Source organism: Dufourea novaeangliae, unplaced genomic scaffold, assembly GCF_001272555.1.
Source record: "Dufourea novaeangliae isolate 0120121106 unplaced genomic scaffold, ASM127255v1 scaffold241, whole genome shotgun sequence".
NCBI classification, from domain to species: domain Eukaryota; kingdom Metazoa; phylum Arthropoda; class Insecta; order Hymenoptera; family Halictidae; genus Dufourea; species Dufourea novaeangliae.
The window spans coordinates 554,828-574,101 of record NW_015374117.1 but is presented as its reverse complement, the minus strand read 5'-3'; the positions used below and the strand labels follow the sequence as shown (position 1 = coordinate 574,101).

At 41.9% G+C, this 19,274-nt stretch overlaps 1 protein-coding gene across 1 annotated transcript; it reads right to left on the bottom strand.

The window, feature by feature from the left end:
* Positions 1 to 2,587: 2,587 nt before the first annotated feature.
* On the bottom strand, positions 2,588 to 18,691 carry LOC107191145. Its single transcript, XM_015580111.1, has 10 exons — positions 18,650 to 18,691; positions 18,452 to 18,567; positions 17,386 to 17,512; positions 7,402 to 7,582; positions 6,330 to 6,447; positions 5,242 to 5,462; positions 4,361 to 4,648; positions 3,579 to 3,806; positions 3,131 to 3,274; positions 2,588 to 2,727 (listed from the first exon to the last, which is right to left on the bottom strand). The coding sequence occupies exons 2-10, from the start codon at positions 18,544 to 18,546 to the stop codon at positions 2,588 to 2,590; spliced, it is 1,542 nt and encodes a 513-aa protein (XP_015435597.1). The 5' UTR covers positions 18,547 to 18,567; positions 18,650 to 18,691.
* Positions 18,692 to 19,274: the final 583 nt, after the last annotated feature.

The window sequence follows — 19,274 nt, the reverse complement described above, 5'->3', positions numbered from 1 at the left end:
CGCTAGGGGAAAAAGTAATGCAAGGGAAATACCTCCTGCCACTTGGTCTCGGAGTTATTGAAAATTATGCGAAATTAACGTTCGGTTTAACATTTATTTCAGTAGTTGAAATAAATTTATCAAACAATTGGAGGCCCTAATGTTTGCACACTGAGGAGTAAATTCGGCTTCCGCTAGGGGAAAAAGTAATGTAAGGGAAATACCTCCTGCCACTTGGTCTCGGAGTTATTGAAAATTATGCGAAATTAACGTTCGGTTTAACATTTATTTCAGTAGTTGAAATAAATTTATCAAACAATTGGAGGCCCTAATGTTTGCACACTGACGAGTAAATTCGGCTTCCGCTAGGGGAAAAAGTAATGCAAGGGAAATACCTCCTGCCACTTGGTCTCGGAGTTATTGAAAATTATGCGAAATTAACATTCGGTTTAACATTTATTTCAGTAGTTGAAATAAATTTATCAAGCAGTTGGAGGCCCTAATTCCTACATTGCTTTTTCCCCTAGTGGAAGCAGAATTTCCTCGTGAGGGTACACTAACTGAATTTACAATAAAAATTATAAATTAATGTAATTTGATTACATTTTGCTCAACTTCGTCCTATATAAGGTGTGTCTCAGAATAATATTATTGTATGGAGTTCATGTTTGGGGGAATACCCCCACTTATATTCTTAAAAGAGTTTGAAGGACTCAGAATCGTATATTGGAAATCATCACTGGGAGACCGATTCGTTTTCCTACCTCCAAACTGCACGAGGAAGCTTATTTAAAACTCAGTCTTTGTAAATAGCACATCAGATTTTCTATTTCGCGCATCAGGCTGACTATAACGCATGACCACATGTTTATCATTCTGCACCTACTGCATCGCGTCATTCAGTTTCTTCACAGACTGCTTCCCTGTCGCAATTTCATTTGCATTCCTTATTGGTTTTTCTTTGAAATTTTGATTCTTCACTAATTTTCATGTTTTCTTATCTTAGATTCAACAGGTAACACCATTGTAATCGTCAAATCTCCCTGGTACAAGGGACACATCACACAAGAAACGAAGGAGAAAAAAAACTCGATGCTGAATCTCTTTGGGGCACGAGGTTGCTGCCTTTTCTCTTTGGTATCGTTAACATCTTTGGTAGTACTCCCTTTTGGTATACACTGAACACTTTTCGACGTATTTTAATCCATTATAGTGGAAAAACGAGGCATAAGTCTCATTGTATTGGCACGTTTAAGTATGACTGATTGTAAAATAGCTTCCAAGGTAGACTGTTATCACCCTCCTCGATCTTCGTCCACATACGGAGGATCGTTGACTTCGGGTTCCGCGTAATCTCGGAACCACCGAGCAGCCCAATTTACCAGCCACGCGTTCTACTTTTCTAGGCCTCCGATATCTCGGTCCGCCCATTCATTTGGTTCGTGACACGACCTCTAGGATAACTTCTGCTCGAAGTTTCATCGTTTCCACGGATAATTTAAGACTCGTATCATTATCGGGTTTAAATATAGAGAAATGGTTAAAATAGTTCACTGAAATTGCTCTCGGTGTGCCTCGAGGGCTTTCGTTCACTGTGATCGACCGTTATCCAACTCACGAACGAGTAGCTAAATGAAAAATATAATCAACAAGAACGTACGGTAACCTATAAGTACTGATGATACAGGCAACGAAATCCCTTTACATCCGCCATATTGGCAGCCAAAGGTCTCCAGTTCACGTTATTCTTATCACTGACGGCTTAGAAACAATATTAAACACCGTGCTCGTACTCATAGATCATCCCAGATTGTTTGGGGTGCATCGTTCGAATACCGGCATTGTAACGAGAGGAACACGATGTTGCAGGATCGAAGCTCGCGTGTGTCCAGATCTGACGTGAATGCGCACCCGGAGGCTCGATGTTGACGTCAACTTGGGCCACGAGGAAAAGTTGTCTTGCCACAGGCCTTGTTGGATAATCTAATCAGACGTTGTTTTTCTACCGTACCAGTTCGTTATGCTACGTGTCCACTCGTGAGAATTTTCTCACCTGACAGAACTGCACACCATTGGATAGAAGCTTGAGAGCAACTCCACGACAGCATGTTCTCAAACAGTTCTTATAACTTGTGGTAATTTTTTTCTGTACTTCATACAAAATACATCGAGAGAAATTGATTTCTCGTGATGTCGAGGTTACGTCTCGAGTGGACACGCAGCAGAAGGACCGAATCGCAGTCACGTTCAGCCTTGCACACTAGACGAGGGCCGTGTAAGGTCGAGAACCAGTCCGGTTGGATTTTTCCCCGGCCCGTAGACGAGCCAGGCTCTCTCACATCCGCCTCCGGTATCGCACGGTGAGATCGAGTGACTCGGAACAATGCCACGCGAACGCTCTACCTCCAGACGTGACAGTTCTAGGCCCTCTTCCGTGGAATCGGCGCCGATCGGATGGAAACGAATCAGGCTTGCGTTTGGAGAGATTGATCGATGCTTGACCGACGGAATTCCTTGCTCTCCGATTACGGATATATGTCTACCACGGCTACACCTAGGTCTCGATCGCGATCAGTCGTTCTAAGGGATTCAGAGTACGGTGTCCCGATCACGCGTTCTTGCGGAAGCACAGAGGACTCGATTGCAGCGGTATCTCATCGTAAACGTGTTCCGTGTTCGCGTCGAAGTTGGTTTGCAGGTGGATCCTGGTCGCCGGTGGACGATCGTAATGATCCTCTTGCAGGAAATCTGGAATCATGGAGTTCGCGGTGAACGTCTCTTTGATGTATCGACCGATATTCCGTTTAGTGCGTTCACTCTGGAGTCGGTGTATTTTAAGACACTTTGCTTCTATAGTTCACGAAGTTTCGATAAATTTGTACAGAGTCAGCGATTAACTTTCCTCGACTCGCGTGACTTTTCAGTACACAGTTACTCGCCTCTGTCCCTCACACCGATTTTTAAATGATTGAAATGTGGTACTTGTTAGGGCTGTTACGAATATTCGAATGATTTTTAAATATTACAATACTCTGTACTAACCCTAATAAGTACCACATTTCAATCATTTAAAAATTCGTGTGAGACAGACGCGAGTCACTGTGCATTAAAAAGTCACGTGAATCCAGGAAGGTTAAGCGAAGCTGCTTACCACGTAAACTGCCGGATATACGAAGACCGATCGTGGCGGCTCCGTTCGCGTAGTTGCTCGATGGATCGATGTTGGGAATCGTCAGCATGGTTCCAGTTTCCGGAGTGGACGCGAAAAAGGATGTACTCATTCGAACTGGAGTTTCTGTAATATCAAACGTGAAGGATCTTCTGAAAAATCACGAACCCTCGGTACAAATTAAATAAATTCTGTGTGAGACGTTCGAAATGAGATTCGAGAGAGGAATCGGTCTGTGGAAACACGATGGTCCTCGGGGCGAGAAGGGAAAACGCCTCCCACCAGAACGATCTAATCCATCGCGAGTAATCCACGTACCCGGGACGGTTCAAGATGGCCGCCGAGATAGGATTACGCGGACTTAACGGAGAGGTCAAGGGTAGATCGATTTCCCCGAGAAACGGAAAAGCGGCAAGAAGTCGGTACTCACGTGGAAGGGCGCTGGTTACTATGGAGGAGATCCTTCTGTCGACTGTGCCGGTGTTCTCCTGACTCTTCATCTTCTCCAACTCGTAGATCGACAGTCTGGCGGTCTCGAAGAGCTTCGATCGCATGTGGAGAACCAACACGACCGTGACGGATGTCAGACCGAGGGATACGATCGAGGCGATCACGATCAGAGCGATGTCCAGGGGAATTGGAAATTGATGTACCTCGTCTGATTAATATCAAGTTTATGAATTATTTTTTTATCCTGCCTTCTTTCTATCACTCCTTTCTTTTAGATAGTAGTGTATGAAATGTTCGTTTTCTTCAGTTCTCGAGGAACACACTTTCGGAGTTTTTTTCTTTCGACAGTTTTCATATTCTCATTGCACTACTATTTTTGATATAATTAAAATGAGAGAATCTAAAGCGTTCAATCGGACATTTCGTGTGTTACGATCAAGTTCCAAGGTATTAATAAAAATGTGGGACACTTTCACAGGGTGGGGATTCTACATGGTAAACTAAAACAGAATCACGAGTTACTTTTCTATCACTCGTGAACTCTGGTCCCATACTTTTAACCGTTAGTGTATTTCACCCATGTTTTTAATAATTAATAACTTCGAAACGAATTCTTGAAAACAATTTCGTTACTCTTAATTTTTCTCTTAGTTCGCTGTATAGAATTCACCCTCTGAATGTGTCCCACACATTTCTATTAACGCCTTGTTAAGCAAACGTGATAGAAAACGGCGAAATAAATATGTCGACCGTTTATCGAACCTTTGTGAATGTTTTTCACGTAATCCGTTTTCGGCGAGGAAAGCCCGTGAAGATCGTCGACGTGCCTGAGGAACGGATTTTTCATCGGGAATTTTCCACGATCGTTCTCCAAGTTCCTCCTTCTCTCCGGCACGGAAACTAAGACGATCACTGGCCTGACGGTGCTCGAGTTCCCGTATTCGCGAGACTGTGCCCTAGTTTTCGGTTGATCCGGGATCGACGCAACGGTGGTTCCCGGGCTCGCTGTTTCCGAAGGATTATCCGACGTGGCGGGAGCCTCATGACTAACTAAATTAAAAAAAGGAAATCAACTAACAAAACAAAATAATCTTTTACAATTCGCCCCTGAGTGATTCTTCCAGGGGAATAAAGGATTACCACCAAGAAGACAAACGATTTTCCATTGTGATCATTGCATTAATAAATTTTTGTAAACTTTGGTATATATCTTTACGCATTATTGTATACCTAAACTTTTCGTTTATCCTCTAGACTTCCATATGTTTCAATATTGTTTGGTAAACATTATTTCGTTCTGAGTCGTTTAGTTTTCAATATAATAATGTAAAAATGATTTCTACATATCGAGACTTGTCTTCAGTCGATTCGATAGTCGATTTTAAATTATTTCTCATTGTTTAAAAAGTGTGGCTTAATACACTCTGTCTCTGGGGTCCATAAATGAATATTATTATTACCATAAACTTTCGACTTTCGACGTTCCGTTTCCCAAACGTTTCCTGTTCGTTTCCCGCGGTTTCGAACCGAATGTTTGCCATCGATCGACGTATTATGTATTTAGGAACGCGACTTTCGATCAACAGTTGCATCACTCGAATAAATATCTCGTTTCAACGAATGGATCCCGTTCGTTTCATTACCTTCCAGCGTCGCCTCTGTCGTCCCAAGAATCGTCGACGATCGTTCATCCTCCTCGGTTATCGCGACGTTCATAGCCTGGTTGATCTCTTGACGCGCGTTCACCGTTTCGTTCACGACGCATCGGCCGGATTCAGGGTCGCACTTGCCCGCGGTATCGCCGCAATCGCACGGAAACACGCATTCCGGTCCCCATCGATCCTCCGGACACGACTCATTGCATCTGGCGTAAAAACAGTAATTACGTATTCCGCACGCGAGCGAAACACACGAGGTGATTCGATCATCGTGATCGCTTATTAGGCATGCTCGTTCAATCAACCGGTCGCGATCGTTTATTTATGTAATTCGGTTCGACAAACAAGCCTTGATGCGTGTCGAAGTCGATGAAAGTTGTCGCGGATAATTGGGACAGGAGCAATCGTTTTCCTGTTTTTTTTTTTTCTATTAATAGCGCGAAAGCTAGAATCTTTCTGTTGCATAATTCCTTGCTCGGGGTCGTCAGCACGGATTTTATGGATTTGTCTCTGATTAACGGGCAGCAATAATTGGCAATGGTGTGTCGAGAAATTACTCAACCGATTGGCTGTTATTGAGCAATATTACGACGGTTATTTTTTTAAATGGATCATTTTTTTAAACGGTTAACAAAATTTAGAAAAAAAATGAAAAACGTTTCAGACCGAAATTGTTTGTTTTTGCCTGGATTCGTTTAAAAAACCGAAGTTGACCTTCAAAACGTTCACCAGATTAAAAATAAATGTCATTCTCTTTCCCCCTTCAAACCAAACAACTTATGTCTAAAATACTTTTTTCATGAAATGCTGTGTTTTTATGACATTTCCACGTGTAAACTTAAATATCGCACCCTATACATATCTGGTGCCGCGGATGGTGTTTCGATGAAACGGGTTATAATTAAATGCCAGTCATTTTCTTCTGTTGGCATGAACACAGTTCAATTTTCCAGAAATTACTAAGGAAATAACATACAATAATATGTATATGTTGAATTTTTCATAAATAATTCTCTCTCTTATTGTATAATTAAATTAATCTTAATGTATACATTGTAGAGATGTAATATTACCTTCGTCCGCGTGATCCTGGCGGGCATAGACAGTGTCCGTTTACGGGATCGCAGGCTACGTCCTCGACGCAGTCGCATTTCTCTTTGCACTGCGAGCCCCACGTGCCCCGTGTACACACTGCAAATAGAGGGAGAACATCGAGTGTACGGAGAGAATGTCCGTGCAAGTATTATCACGGAAGCTTCTTGGCGAGATGGTATATTTCGACGAAGATAGGTGGAGAGAGAAAGAGAGTTGGTAACCGGTGATCGTCGGTGTCGACGATTTCAGAATCGTTACGGGTGTTCGCGTGAAAATTATTCAACGGCAGCACGCGCGTTCTGGCGATCGTGGAAGGTCGATCTGTTTCATCGAGCGTGAAATATATCCGGTCTGGCGTATCGTTTTCGTACGCTCCGAGATCCGTGTGGCTGTTTCGCGCCGGAAACGAAACCGATCGATCGGTGTGATCTGTCGATTGTCGGATGATAAGGATAGAATAGAACGTGGAAGATCTAGGGATCCTCTTAATGATCCGTGAAAGAAACCCTTAAGGCAAATGTTCCAATTTCTACTCATTTAAGCATTTACTCGTCGTAAAGAAATTGTCAAAAATTTGCAAAGCATACGATTATTTCCTTAATAATAAATCAATTCAAAAAATCTTTGAAACAGATATTTCCAGATGTTGATTTATTAGTAATGATTAATTAAATGTAATGCTCTCGATATCCGTATTTCTTCTCATGAATAATAGTATCTTTCAGGTATAATGATCTGGTCCATAAAAACCATAATTGTATTGATCGAAGATTCCCAAAAAAGCATCTGTATTCACTGATACGTTCAAAAAATGGTGTAACATGAATGTATCGTTACAAGCTATTAACTATGCATCCCAATTGCTCTATGTATTTTGTTACCAAAGGGTGTAGACCCCTAAATAAATAATAATTATTATTAAATTTACAGGCTGCTAAATGTATAAGAAGACTGATATTTTGGACATTGATGAGAGTAACGATCCTCCAGAAAAGTAAGAGAATGTAATAGTACCTAGTTATTGTTATCTGAAAGTTAATAATGTCTCACCAGTCGCACAGTCATTTCCTTCGTAGCCGGGGCTGCACTCGCACACGTTTGGAGAAACGCAAATACCAGAGAGACAGTTTTCACAGAATGGTACACACTTGATGCCGATTTCCTCGTCGTTGGATGGGACCGTTTGGTAGCCCTCGCAGCACTCGTTAACGCTCCTCGTCTTTGACTCTGTCTGTAAATGAGGGAAATATACCCTTTAGAAGATTCTGAGGGTGAGGGTCGAGAATAGAGAGATTGTGACTTTGGAGTATCGAGGGATGGAAATCCTGTATGTCCTTCGTTGAGTCTTCACGAGGGTTTAACTTGAAGTTTTAAAGTGTCCTCGGTGTGTTTACCGGATTATGAAGTAATAGATGAAAGTGTGCATATCACAACGAAGGGTAACTCAAATTGAACGACAAATCGGAAATCATAATGTTGCAAAAATTGACCTACTATTCCAAAACGAAATACTAATATTCTTGTGGAAATATTAATATTCATCGAACCCAATGAAACAAACCTTAAACATTCTATTAATATACATATAGTATGCATCGATCAATCATAAGCTCCGATCATTTTAATAAACTTCATTCAGAGCCACCTGAAGGCTGTTCCAAACAATGTCACGGTAAGTTCTCGTAAATATGTACGTTTTCCTCCATCAGCATGCCCCACGATCCACTCCATATCGCAGCAAATCGTGCGTTTAATCCAAAATGCGGCCATTTAGGCTCCGATTCAATAAACCACCGGACGTTCCAAGCTTCCAAAACTGCTCACGGTAGTTAAGGAAATGATTAGGGGAACAAAAAGTAGGCCGTGTGGACCATCGAGGGGCCACGTTTTGGCAGCCTGTCCGTTCGGCCCCGTTTGGAAAGGATCCCACTTCCAACGACCGATCTCGATCGTCAATAAGCAACGGGAGCGTGCTCGCAAACGAAAGCGAATGGCGGCACGTGTAACGGTTCCATTCGTAATCCGTCGTAAGTGGATACGCGCGAGAAAACAGAACTCCGTTAAACCACGTGTAGGCCTCCTTCCTTCTACCGTTCTACTTCTTCCTGCTCGCTGCTTGAATTCTGTTCTATCCGTAACGGATTGTGTCATTTTTTCCCCCTTTAATCTTCGATTACGTTCTTAGTCTCATTGTGAATTCTAGGTATCGAGGTTTTGATATACAGATATTGGAATTGTTGGTCTTATAAAGTCGACAGAAATCCATCGAGGAATTACGAAAATTGACAATCTTGATGGAAATGGCCATTTCTTGGTTCCAACGCGATGATACGGTAAATTGGAGCCTTGAATTAATAGGGGAATTTTGGTACCCTGAAAATTCCAATTTTTTGTTAACATCGCTGATTTGTAGATTGGGATCTTGATATCAAATTCTTCAGGGTGTCTTTTCCTATTTTCCTGTACATCTTGAAAATTATAATAGACACAAAAGAACTGTTGCGATGAAAATTTAATGGATGTGCGTGTTCTATGGCATTGCGTGATAAAATTGTTAAAAATCTGTTCTTTAAGTAAAGAAATAAACAAACAAATGTTTAACAATTATCCCAGAAACTTGGGCGTCTGTCTGATCAGCAACCACAGCTGATGTCCCCCGTCTAATTCCTGTTTTTTTGAAGGGTTTGGTACGTCAGTGTTAAAGACATGGGGCAGGGGGGCTTTGCTCCTCCCTGGACGGAAGAAAAGTGTCTTTTGTCCTACTCTAGACGAACAAAAATTGGATTTGCCTCCCCCAGAAGAAAAGAAAATTAGATTCCCCCCCTTTTCGAAGAAAAAAAATTACATTGCCCCCCCCGAATTGACATCCTGGTTACGCCCATGGTTAAAGACTGTCCTAATTTGCATCATTAGTGGCTTCTTCGATGCCTGAGAAGGAAATCATACGTTTGTTCCCTTGACAAAGATTATCAACGACAGTGTCCATCGTTACAGAGTTTTTCTCGCTTATGAGAAAGAAATTCTTCCGCTTCACTACCGCTGACGTTATCGGGCGGTTTCCAGATGATCGTCGACGATAAAGTCGATCACCGTATACACACGTCCCTGTATGCGCGTTTCAGCATAATGTTGCAATTAATATATCCCTCTGGAGGGGACGAAGGAGGAACTCGTTATGCAAGTAAATCGCTCGTGGAATTAATCACATCAGCCCACCGCCGCACCATTCGAGTAAACGTTTCGAAGGGAACGCGACTGGGAATCGGTCTGGGGCCCCGATGTGGGAGCGGAAAGGAGCCGCGTGCTCGTTCGGAATCGCATGAAAAGAACCGTGGACACGATCCGGATCGTGGTGGCCCTCGGTGAACAGGGAATCGAGAGAGTCTCGGATTTCTCTACGCTCTATAAATCATTAATATATCCTTCATCGTTCTCTAAATTGTTCCTTTCACCGGCCGCTAGGAGAAAGAACACAATTCGAAGAAACGAGTGGACAATGGGCCCGCATCGATGCATTTTGGGCCAGAAATGAAAATTCCTCTACAAAAGTCGGAAGTTTTTTTCGAGATAATTATGGTTCTGTGAATGGGTTGTAAATAGCATATTGTTCATTGAATTTAATCACAAAATTCTAAATTCTAAAAATGCTACTTTTTTTCATCAAAGGTATTTTCATAAATTTTTTAATTCGTTTCCTCGTAAAATCATTGACTGTTTGCTAAAAATTTCAGTTAATACCACACTGTACCATTTCCAAGAATTAGAAAGAAGTTACCATTTTTATCGCCGAATTTTCGTTTCTGGGCCATAGTGGCAATGTGTCAATTAACGATGTCATACCGACGAGCGTTTCGACATCATCAGTTCCTCGAGCCACGCATTCCGACGTAACGATACCCGAGCTGATGCCCATTTAATTTATCCCCCTCCTCAACCGCGAAATATTCCCCCTCGTCGATCACTCGTATATTCGGTTCGACGTAATCCACGGTTCCGTGATTTCCGTCTTTCTCGAAAGTTCTATGTACATGTCTCTGGCCATCGCGTGTTCCATTTTCTCCGTACTCGTGTCTTTACATGCAGCCAGTTGGTTCCCCTCCCCTCTTGAATTCGTCGTGTGTTAACGCTACCAATTTATTCGGAGAAACTCGTCGTTTAATTTTGGGGAGGGGATTCGGGTATTTTTCTTCGGAATTCGTTTGTTTCCGTGCGAGGGCAAACTTCAGAAGACGTACGATCTAGAAGATCAATCTTATCATCAATGTTCAACCGTCTAGAATGAAACTATGTCTAGAATTCACTCTCCACGAGCAGTACTAAATCATAATTCAATCGATTTGGTAATTATTCCGTGGATGTCGAAACGGTGGCCAGGGCTCAATCGACACGAAGAATCACTTAGGACACGGATCGACGTAATTATTAACGACAGAGCGGTGATCAGGATGATATTTATGGTCCTATCGTGAAACGGATAACCGGCAGAAACGATCACTTTTACGCAACACCTGTTTCTTCTTTCGGTGGTCGATCGGAATAACAGTCTGTTAACGATATATTTTCTATGGACTCGTAAAAGTCTATCGTTGTCTACGAGTGCCTGACGCCCGTAAATACGTAACCGCCTAAATGTTGTGAAATTCCGGTGGTTTTCTATCGTAGAAAACATCGAACGACCTCGAGATCTGTCGAATGGCAGCTGCCGTGTCCGCCGCGTTATTCCGGGTTCGTATCTCTTGTGTTTCCCGCGAACCCTTCTCCCACATCTCCTCGAACGCCCTGTTTTTCACACCCGACCACGGTGGCGGTTCCATATTCTAGGGCATCCTGGTGGTACTTTCGAGAAATTCCTGCATTTCTTGCCGCGTATTTCCACGTATAGAACACACTCGTCCCCACGCGCCTCGGAGCAATCGTAATTCTACTGCGTTCTCGTAATGGTGTTCAAGGTTCGCCCTCGTTTGTCTTATTAATTCCTTGGTTGTACTGTTGATTCAATTTTTATTGTCACCATTGAAGCTATAAACGACACAGAAAGAGGGAATAGAGCGACTGGGTGACGATCATTTCGATCTGGAGAATATTAGGACTGTAATAACAACTAGGAAGCAGGTAGCAAAGTCTGCTACTATGGAACAGATCTTGTCACAGGAATCTCTTAACCCTTTTATTCTAAAATTATTTCAAAGTTACCAAAGAAATATTTTGTTGTATCCTTGTATATATCGAAAGACTCGTAAATGATTCGCAAGATTATTTTGACATTTTGAAACTGTATAGTAATATATTTCAATTCGTTGCCAACTTTTTTACCTTTGTCACAGTTACACTTATATAAGAATTCTGACTATAATATTGTTATTTATAATAAAACCCAATTTTCCTTCCTTTTGATAAATAAACTCTCTTAACATATTCAACAACTATGAAGACCATGATTGTCGCACGAATCTTTTAAGAACTGATCCTCTCTGTAAGAACTCCTTTAAAAATCCCTTGTCTGTTCTATTTAGCGATCGATACCGTGCCCAATAAATTCTCTCTGGAATTAGCACCGTGGATTCTGCACTATATTTATGATAGTCTCGACGGGGCCATTTTGTATTTAAGCAGAGGTAACCGATAGCTCCCTCAAGGATCGCCACTCCTGGTAGCTACGAGTTACCAGAAGATTGACCTAAACGCTCGATATAATATTTCTTTATTACAACCATTAACTCTACCAAATTTCCAGCTACCAGATAGCCCGTTGTTGCAAATTCTCCTCAGTGTTTCACGACAGTAGGCGTCAACGTTGCGTTGTCCCTGGCGTTCCTCGACTTCTCTAGGCATCCGATAATCATCCACCTCTTCCTTCCCCCTGCTTACAATGCCGCACAATCATCCAACGTCGATCCACGTCCAGGCTGTTATTACGCCATCAGTTGCATCCTCTTCGTGCGCAACCCAATGGGCCCCCAGGAGCTAAGTGGAACTTAGGTTTAACCTAAGGAAAAGTGTTTTGAAGGAGCCAGCGGTTACCAGCAGTGATCGATACTACGGATGTCCGATATAATTCCGATACATGTAACTATCGATGTATCGGTTCATGAATATCGATATTTTAGGCAAATTTATCCATACTCCGTGGATCTTCCTCGGTGTCGAACGGAATTGCGACGACGTAACGGCTCCAGTGACCAAACAAATTTTACGTTGCCGAGGAAAATTCCCGCGAATCGCCCGTTCGAAAGTCCTTTTCCCTGGCGAACGGTTACATAACCTCGTGTTCCTTCCGCTAGCGTGATACGGGGCGAAACGGGGCGCGATGTTCCTACGCAATAAATATCAACCCTCCTCGCTCCGCACCGTTGCCGTGGGAGACTTAGGCAACAAGGAACGATACACACATATGTACGCCACGATAGTTCGATGCCAGGAAAGAGGCTTCGTCTCTTTCTCATAGGAATAAGCGCGATCTCATTGTCAGCGTAAAGCGCCGTTGGTCGTTCCGTACACCGACGAGCAAACTTGGCTTCTCCTAGGGAAAAAAGTAAAGTAGGCGAAGGGCCTCCTACTATTTAGTTTTGGTAATTACTGAAATTTATGCCAAATTAACATTCGGTTTAATATTTATTTCAGGTACTGAAATGGTAGGAAGCTCTTTTCTTACGCCACTTTTTCCCATAGCGGAAGCAGAGTTTCCTCGTGGGTGTACCCTAGCCGCCGGTTACCAAGTGTTTATAGGTTAGGTTATGTTACCAGGGCGCTGCTATTACGCTGAGGATTGTCCTTCCTGCTGCTTCGAATATTTGCAGTTTCAAGTTAATGTTGTAATTTTCGAGTTAGAACCTTATTTGTCATAGTGTTATACTACGGAAAATAGGCGACCTATCGCAGCCTAAAAATAGGCTTTCCGTTCTCTACGCGTTAAGGGCTCATCCTAAGTTGGAGTCGAGTAATCTACGGTTGGTGAATTTATGACAATGCTGACGGCGAAAGGTTTACTCGAAATTTTAATTCGACAAGGCGTACGACGAGGACCATCGATATGGAATGCGTATATTTAATAAAAAACCACCGAGGATTCTGTTCCACGCAAGTTGGCTGACGCGTGCACAGCCTTCTCTTCCCGCGATTTTCCATTCCACACCCGGCCACCGTTGCGTTAATGTAACAAGTGTATTGCGAAACGGTTGTGTTTAAGCGAGACCTCTTTTCACTTCCGGCAATTTGTTATCTCGATCATCAGCCGGCCCGTGTATTATAAACACGTGCGAAATTCGATAGAGCCGCCTGGCACTCGTTAGCGACCATTGCAAGATTGCAATTTAGCCCCGGTGGTGTCTTTCAATTTTCCGAAGAGAAAGTTACGGGTATTTAGTAACGCGGGAACATTACGCTTGTCGACCGACTGACCAATTAAGGTACCCTATTTATTAGGTCGAAACTCGAAGCGCTGATTTTATTTAAAAATTTTAATCTTTATTGACCATTGTTAATTAATTAAAAAATATATGCACTACATAGTTTAGCAGTTCCTACTTTTTACTACCACTAAGTAATACTATTAAATAGTAATTGAAAAGTAAGATTTGAAAAATAAGACAAGCTCTCACGAATCCCATGCTCTTGACCTGCACGTCTACGATCACGATCGATCGTCAATCTGCTTATATTTTATACCCCAGAATACAAAAACCGAGCACTAACGAATTATCTAGAACCGACTATTCGGGATTTATTCATCTATTTCACATTTCTTCTTACCTGGTTCTCGAGAATCTCAAACCACGAAAAAAGTGCAAAGTTTCGAAACTTCTCGAAATTCAACATTTCCCTGAGTTTCGAGATTTAAACGTTTCAAGATCCTTCCTATTTATCGTCGAGTCCCAATCTAATTCATACAACCTAAACAAGAATAACTACCGTTTACAATAAAAATCCTCTTATTATATAACGTACCATTCTACCGTTTACAATAACAATCCCCTTACTCGTCGGCAAGACCGAGATTTTGCTACCGAGAATTATTATTCCCAACCCGTTTCATTACCATCCGCGAAATCGTTTCGCGTTTACACCGCAGCGCGCACAAAAGCGTTTCCATAGATCAACGGTTAACTCAGAGCCGTGCTGTGTCTAACCCAGTTCCAAGCTTATTTGCATCGAACACCGTGCTCACTTTCTTCCGGCGGTAATTCCCTGGCTCCGCGTCGACGCGGATTCCGCGGATTACGTAAGATCGCCACGCGTGCGCTCCGGATCGATCGAGCCATTATATAGCCGTCCACCGAAATCGTCGGTAGCCCGATCGATCGTTCGATAAACACGGATACACACGAACGGAATATCGCGATTCAATTCGATCGATCCCGTTGGAACGGTAATTAATCGAACGGTATTCAGGCGTATCGTATAAATTAATCATAGGGTTGACTGGGGTACGGTTTTCCGCGAGAAAAACTCATGGACAATCACCCTCGGATCTTGGTTTTTTTTTTCTATGCATCAGGTCCCGTGATATAACGTATTAAATCGTTCCGGTTGCTGGCCGTTTAACTTTCTTAATTTCAAGATCGGTGACCGTTAACGCTAATTATTCCATTAGGCGCCCACTTTCCCGGTGAATAAAGAGGAAAATCATATCGTTTCCACGTTCTTGGAAAAGAATCGTTAGGACGTTCTTTAGTGCGGTGATTGATTTTTCCGATGAAAGCGAAGGAACTCTCTTTTAGCACCTTGACTGCCACAGTGGAAAAGGCCGTACGTAGTCAGACACGTTTTACTCCGTTTTTTTATGTCGATAAATCGTATGAAATATATGCGTTTAGTTAATAGAGCGCTGTTGGGTTTCTTTTAAGTGATACTGCGATATTAATTTCACTCGAAAATTTCCAAACGAAACAAATTTGTGAGCCCAGTCATTCACGAAGGTGTTGCTGTCGCTTAATAAGTGTCGTTTCCAACGATCGAACAGGAAGTAATTAAATAAAATCTAGTTAAGTGATAATCGACGTTGAATTAATATCACACCTCATGCAATGACAATTCTTCTACCGTGAAAATTAATTACCTAAAAATAATATACTGTGGAAATAAATCCAGTGAAATATTTTCTTACGATCTCTGCGAAAATCTGACTCTGCTCTGGTTTATGGTCTCGTTAACACATTTCCGGTGATCCGTTTCTAGCGAACGCGTCAGGTTCTTGGAGCAACGAAATTGTCGCAGGATTTTTCGAGCATTCCGTGCTTCACAGCTTAACGACGTCCTCGTCCTTTTTGTTCCCGTCGTTTAATGAGACGCACCGAGATACCCTCGCTTTCCTTGCAATTAACTCGGTACCCTCGTATCGACCGCGCGCAACAAGGACTGGGATGGCTCGCGAAGGGACGGAGAAGAGCCAGAACCGGAAGAGTTGCCTGTTTTATTGCATATGGGGGGAACGTTACACACAGTCGTCAGTGGATTTATTGCAAATGCCTCGGTTCCCTTTTGTCTGATGGGAAGAACGGTTGAATTTCCGTGGGAGGGGGATGAATAGTTCATTCAATAATTTGAGCATTCTATTAGAATGATATAGAAGTTAATATGGCCCTAGAAAATTTTTTTTCATTAACGATAATGGAAAGTAATGTCGTTTTTCATTAACAAAATTCACTGCAAACGTGGAAATATCTATGAAGGTAAGAATTTTCGTCGTTGATAATTTCTTTCTTGAGCTACGAAACTAATTAATCATTTTTTGAAACGGTAGATCCGTGGGCGGAGGGTTCACAGATACTTGTGTAGCTTCCAGGTTAATTGTGCGGTGATTTCACGAATGGCGCATGTTATTCGTGATGTAACAGAGTCGCTGTCGCGGCCACCGCGATATCAATTGAATTAATTAGTGAAAGCCAGCGTAAACGGTGTGTTTAATTAAAATCCCTCGTATAGGTACCTACGCGCATTCGAGGTAACGTTCGATGCACGTGGATACCGTTCTATCGGCTTCCTTTCAGCCGGTAGAACCAGCCCCTTTGCGGTGGAACGGGTTCAGGGATTGAAAAGCTTCGGGGAAAAAAAAACTTTCCTTGGAGTTGAAGGTTAATTACCAGGCCGAGAGCGCTCTGCTACCGGGCCGTTTAAAACTACCGAATGTAGGGTAAAAGAAACTAGTTGTAACTATAGAACTGGTCATTAAGAGGATTTCGGTACTCACATAATTGGGTCAGATCGCGAACGATTCAGCAGATTCGGACTGAGTCGTAGATATCTTCAGTTATAAGTGAAACGGTAAAAATAAAAATAGACACTGTTTTATGTCCTGAATATTCTAATTACTCGTTACGGATCTAGTTCCTGAACAGAACCTAAGTATATAGATACCATATAATAAGTTCATTACTATAAAAATATTTTGCCAAAAAATTAGTAAATTTACTATTTTGATATTTATATGGAAAATTTGATAGCTCAGAGTGAGATACAGATATACGATTTAGGTGATCAGAAATTGCTCTCTATGCACTTCTTACTTTAATAGTTACATTATAATTTAATTATTATTATTTCTGCACTTTTCTAAAACAAAGTTAAAAATAAAACATAGCTTTCCTTCAGTAGCGACACATCTTTTCGATTTAGTTAATTTTTCTACTTATACGTTAAAGAAAACCGCTATAATTACTCTTAAGTGATCAGGAACTGAGTCCGTAATGATACTTCTGCTTTAAAACCGTCATACAGGCATGTATATTGTCGAGATTGGCAAATTCATTATCTGGATAAAAAGTTTCGTGGTGAATTCCAATTTTTATCATAAAATAATATTTCTTCTTGAATGAGTAGACACATTGCAAACAATTATTTAATCTCATGAACTGTTTAAAGATCAGGATGACGATCTTAGATACTGCCGCTTCCCACTGTGTATTAATCGAATAAAATTGTGTCCATATCTGGTATATTGTGATGCAGCGTTCATAGAATTTCGATCATTTCGAAAACGAAAGATACTAGTAACTCGAACGAATAATATCTAATGTTCAAGCACTGTGTGCCACTCACCTTTTTCCGATATCGTTGCCTCATCTCCGTCCGCGTCGTCGGGCACCTGGGCGGGATCTGCAGGCACCAGGTGAACGCATTCACGGTAACCGGCTGGGTGTACCTTTCCATCGAGGTGACCGTGTAACTGCAACGTTTGATCAATTAGCTATCTGTATCTGCTCGCCGATACCCTTATCGGGACGGCGTTGGTATGCTGCAGGACCGGGTCGAGGTGCGTAATAAACGGTCTGGGTTATTGTCAAGGCGCTTTTGCGAAATAGATTACATTTCCGCGAATTTATCATGCCTGTCCTCGCAAACTGGCCCCAATTTTCATGTACTATGAATCGGCCTAATTAATCGCAATTGGAGAAGGCTGAGAACAATTTGTATTTCAATACGAGAATATAAAGAGTTTGTTACTATTCCTATATAAGCTGTAAATTTGGTATTTGGATAGAGTATCTTGAAATCTCCATAAACATCCTTAAAAAATTATTACTGACATAGTATGACCCCTTGGGTACCATGCAACTTTTGGAAATAAAGTTATTACGTTATTTAAAATATTTATCTTGATTTTAACAGTTTTTTATACTTCGTTATTATTTAATTAAAAATGACACATTGATGCTGCTGTATATTGTCGCATGATCCCTTAATGCCGACGGTTGGAGGAGAATGACAGATTATTTCCATTCAAGAATATAATTTCTTACTAGAGTAAATCCTCGATGAGTGTTCGAAGGCTCCTCGGCAATGAACATTAAATATTTCATAAATATTATTACCCTCAGAATTCCAAGCTCTATCGCTGTATTAAATCTCATTAATATTTCAACGTTTCACCTGAGGTTCGTTCCTTGCCAGTGCCGAGGAGCCTTCGAACACTAATCGCGGATTTACTGTTCATTCTTTTCATTGTTTCATTGTTCACGATAACTTAATGAGAATTTTCGCAAAATTCCCAATAACATCACGTACATTGCAAAGAGGATAGATTGTTTGGATTTGACTTACAAGAAGTATTTACTGTATTCCTGAGTAATCTGTAAATTTGGCCTTTGCATACGATATTACTCACTTTTCTATTCTCGGGCAGACGCCATCTGCTGAAAGTACCCTGAAAGACGACACGATCAGCAACAGGCTCAGTTGCCAGATCCTCTCGGTGCTCATTTCAACTGGATCGGTGGTCACCTGAAGCTCAGTCATAAAGATCGTCGGTGAATCTTTAAGTATGATTTCCGTAGCATCGAAGCATTCCAGGCACGATACTTACGGTTCGATTACAAGCTCGTGGCGTGTCGGGTTCACCATTCAATTGGACACTCTAGAACGCTAACGTGTCTCTAAACGGCTGGCATGGAGGTCGATGGCGTCGACCAAGTAAACGCGACGCCTTCGTCGTCGTCGTCTCGTGTGTCATTCTTTCGCCGGAAGCGAACAAAAATACCTCGTCTGGCCTGCGGGCTGTGTCTGTGTACGCGAAGTGTCTAGTTACGATCGGTAATAGGAGATGTCGGACAATACGATATTACGGGCGTCGATGCCCCCCTCCCCCCTAGTTGCAGAAGAAAAGCGTGAGTTTTCCAGAGAAAGTAGTCCACCGTGGTCAATTTTGCGAGAAAGTCCGGAGGATTCGTTTACAATAATTCCACATCAAAGATCGGTGTCTATGTTAGTTTTGTTGGTGTGGATATATTGCTCAAAATAATTCGATGATTAATGCAGTAAAGAAATTAACATTAATGTCTATTCTTGCCTTTTTCTTTTAATAATTGCGTGACACGTTCAGATGCTCCGACCGGAAATTGCATCGTCGATATTTGACGTACGAGGAACGAACGGTCCCTTTCAAAGGACGTCCTTCGCGACAGGAAATATTAAGTTGCCTCAATTGGCTG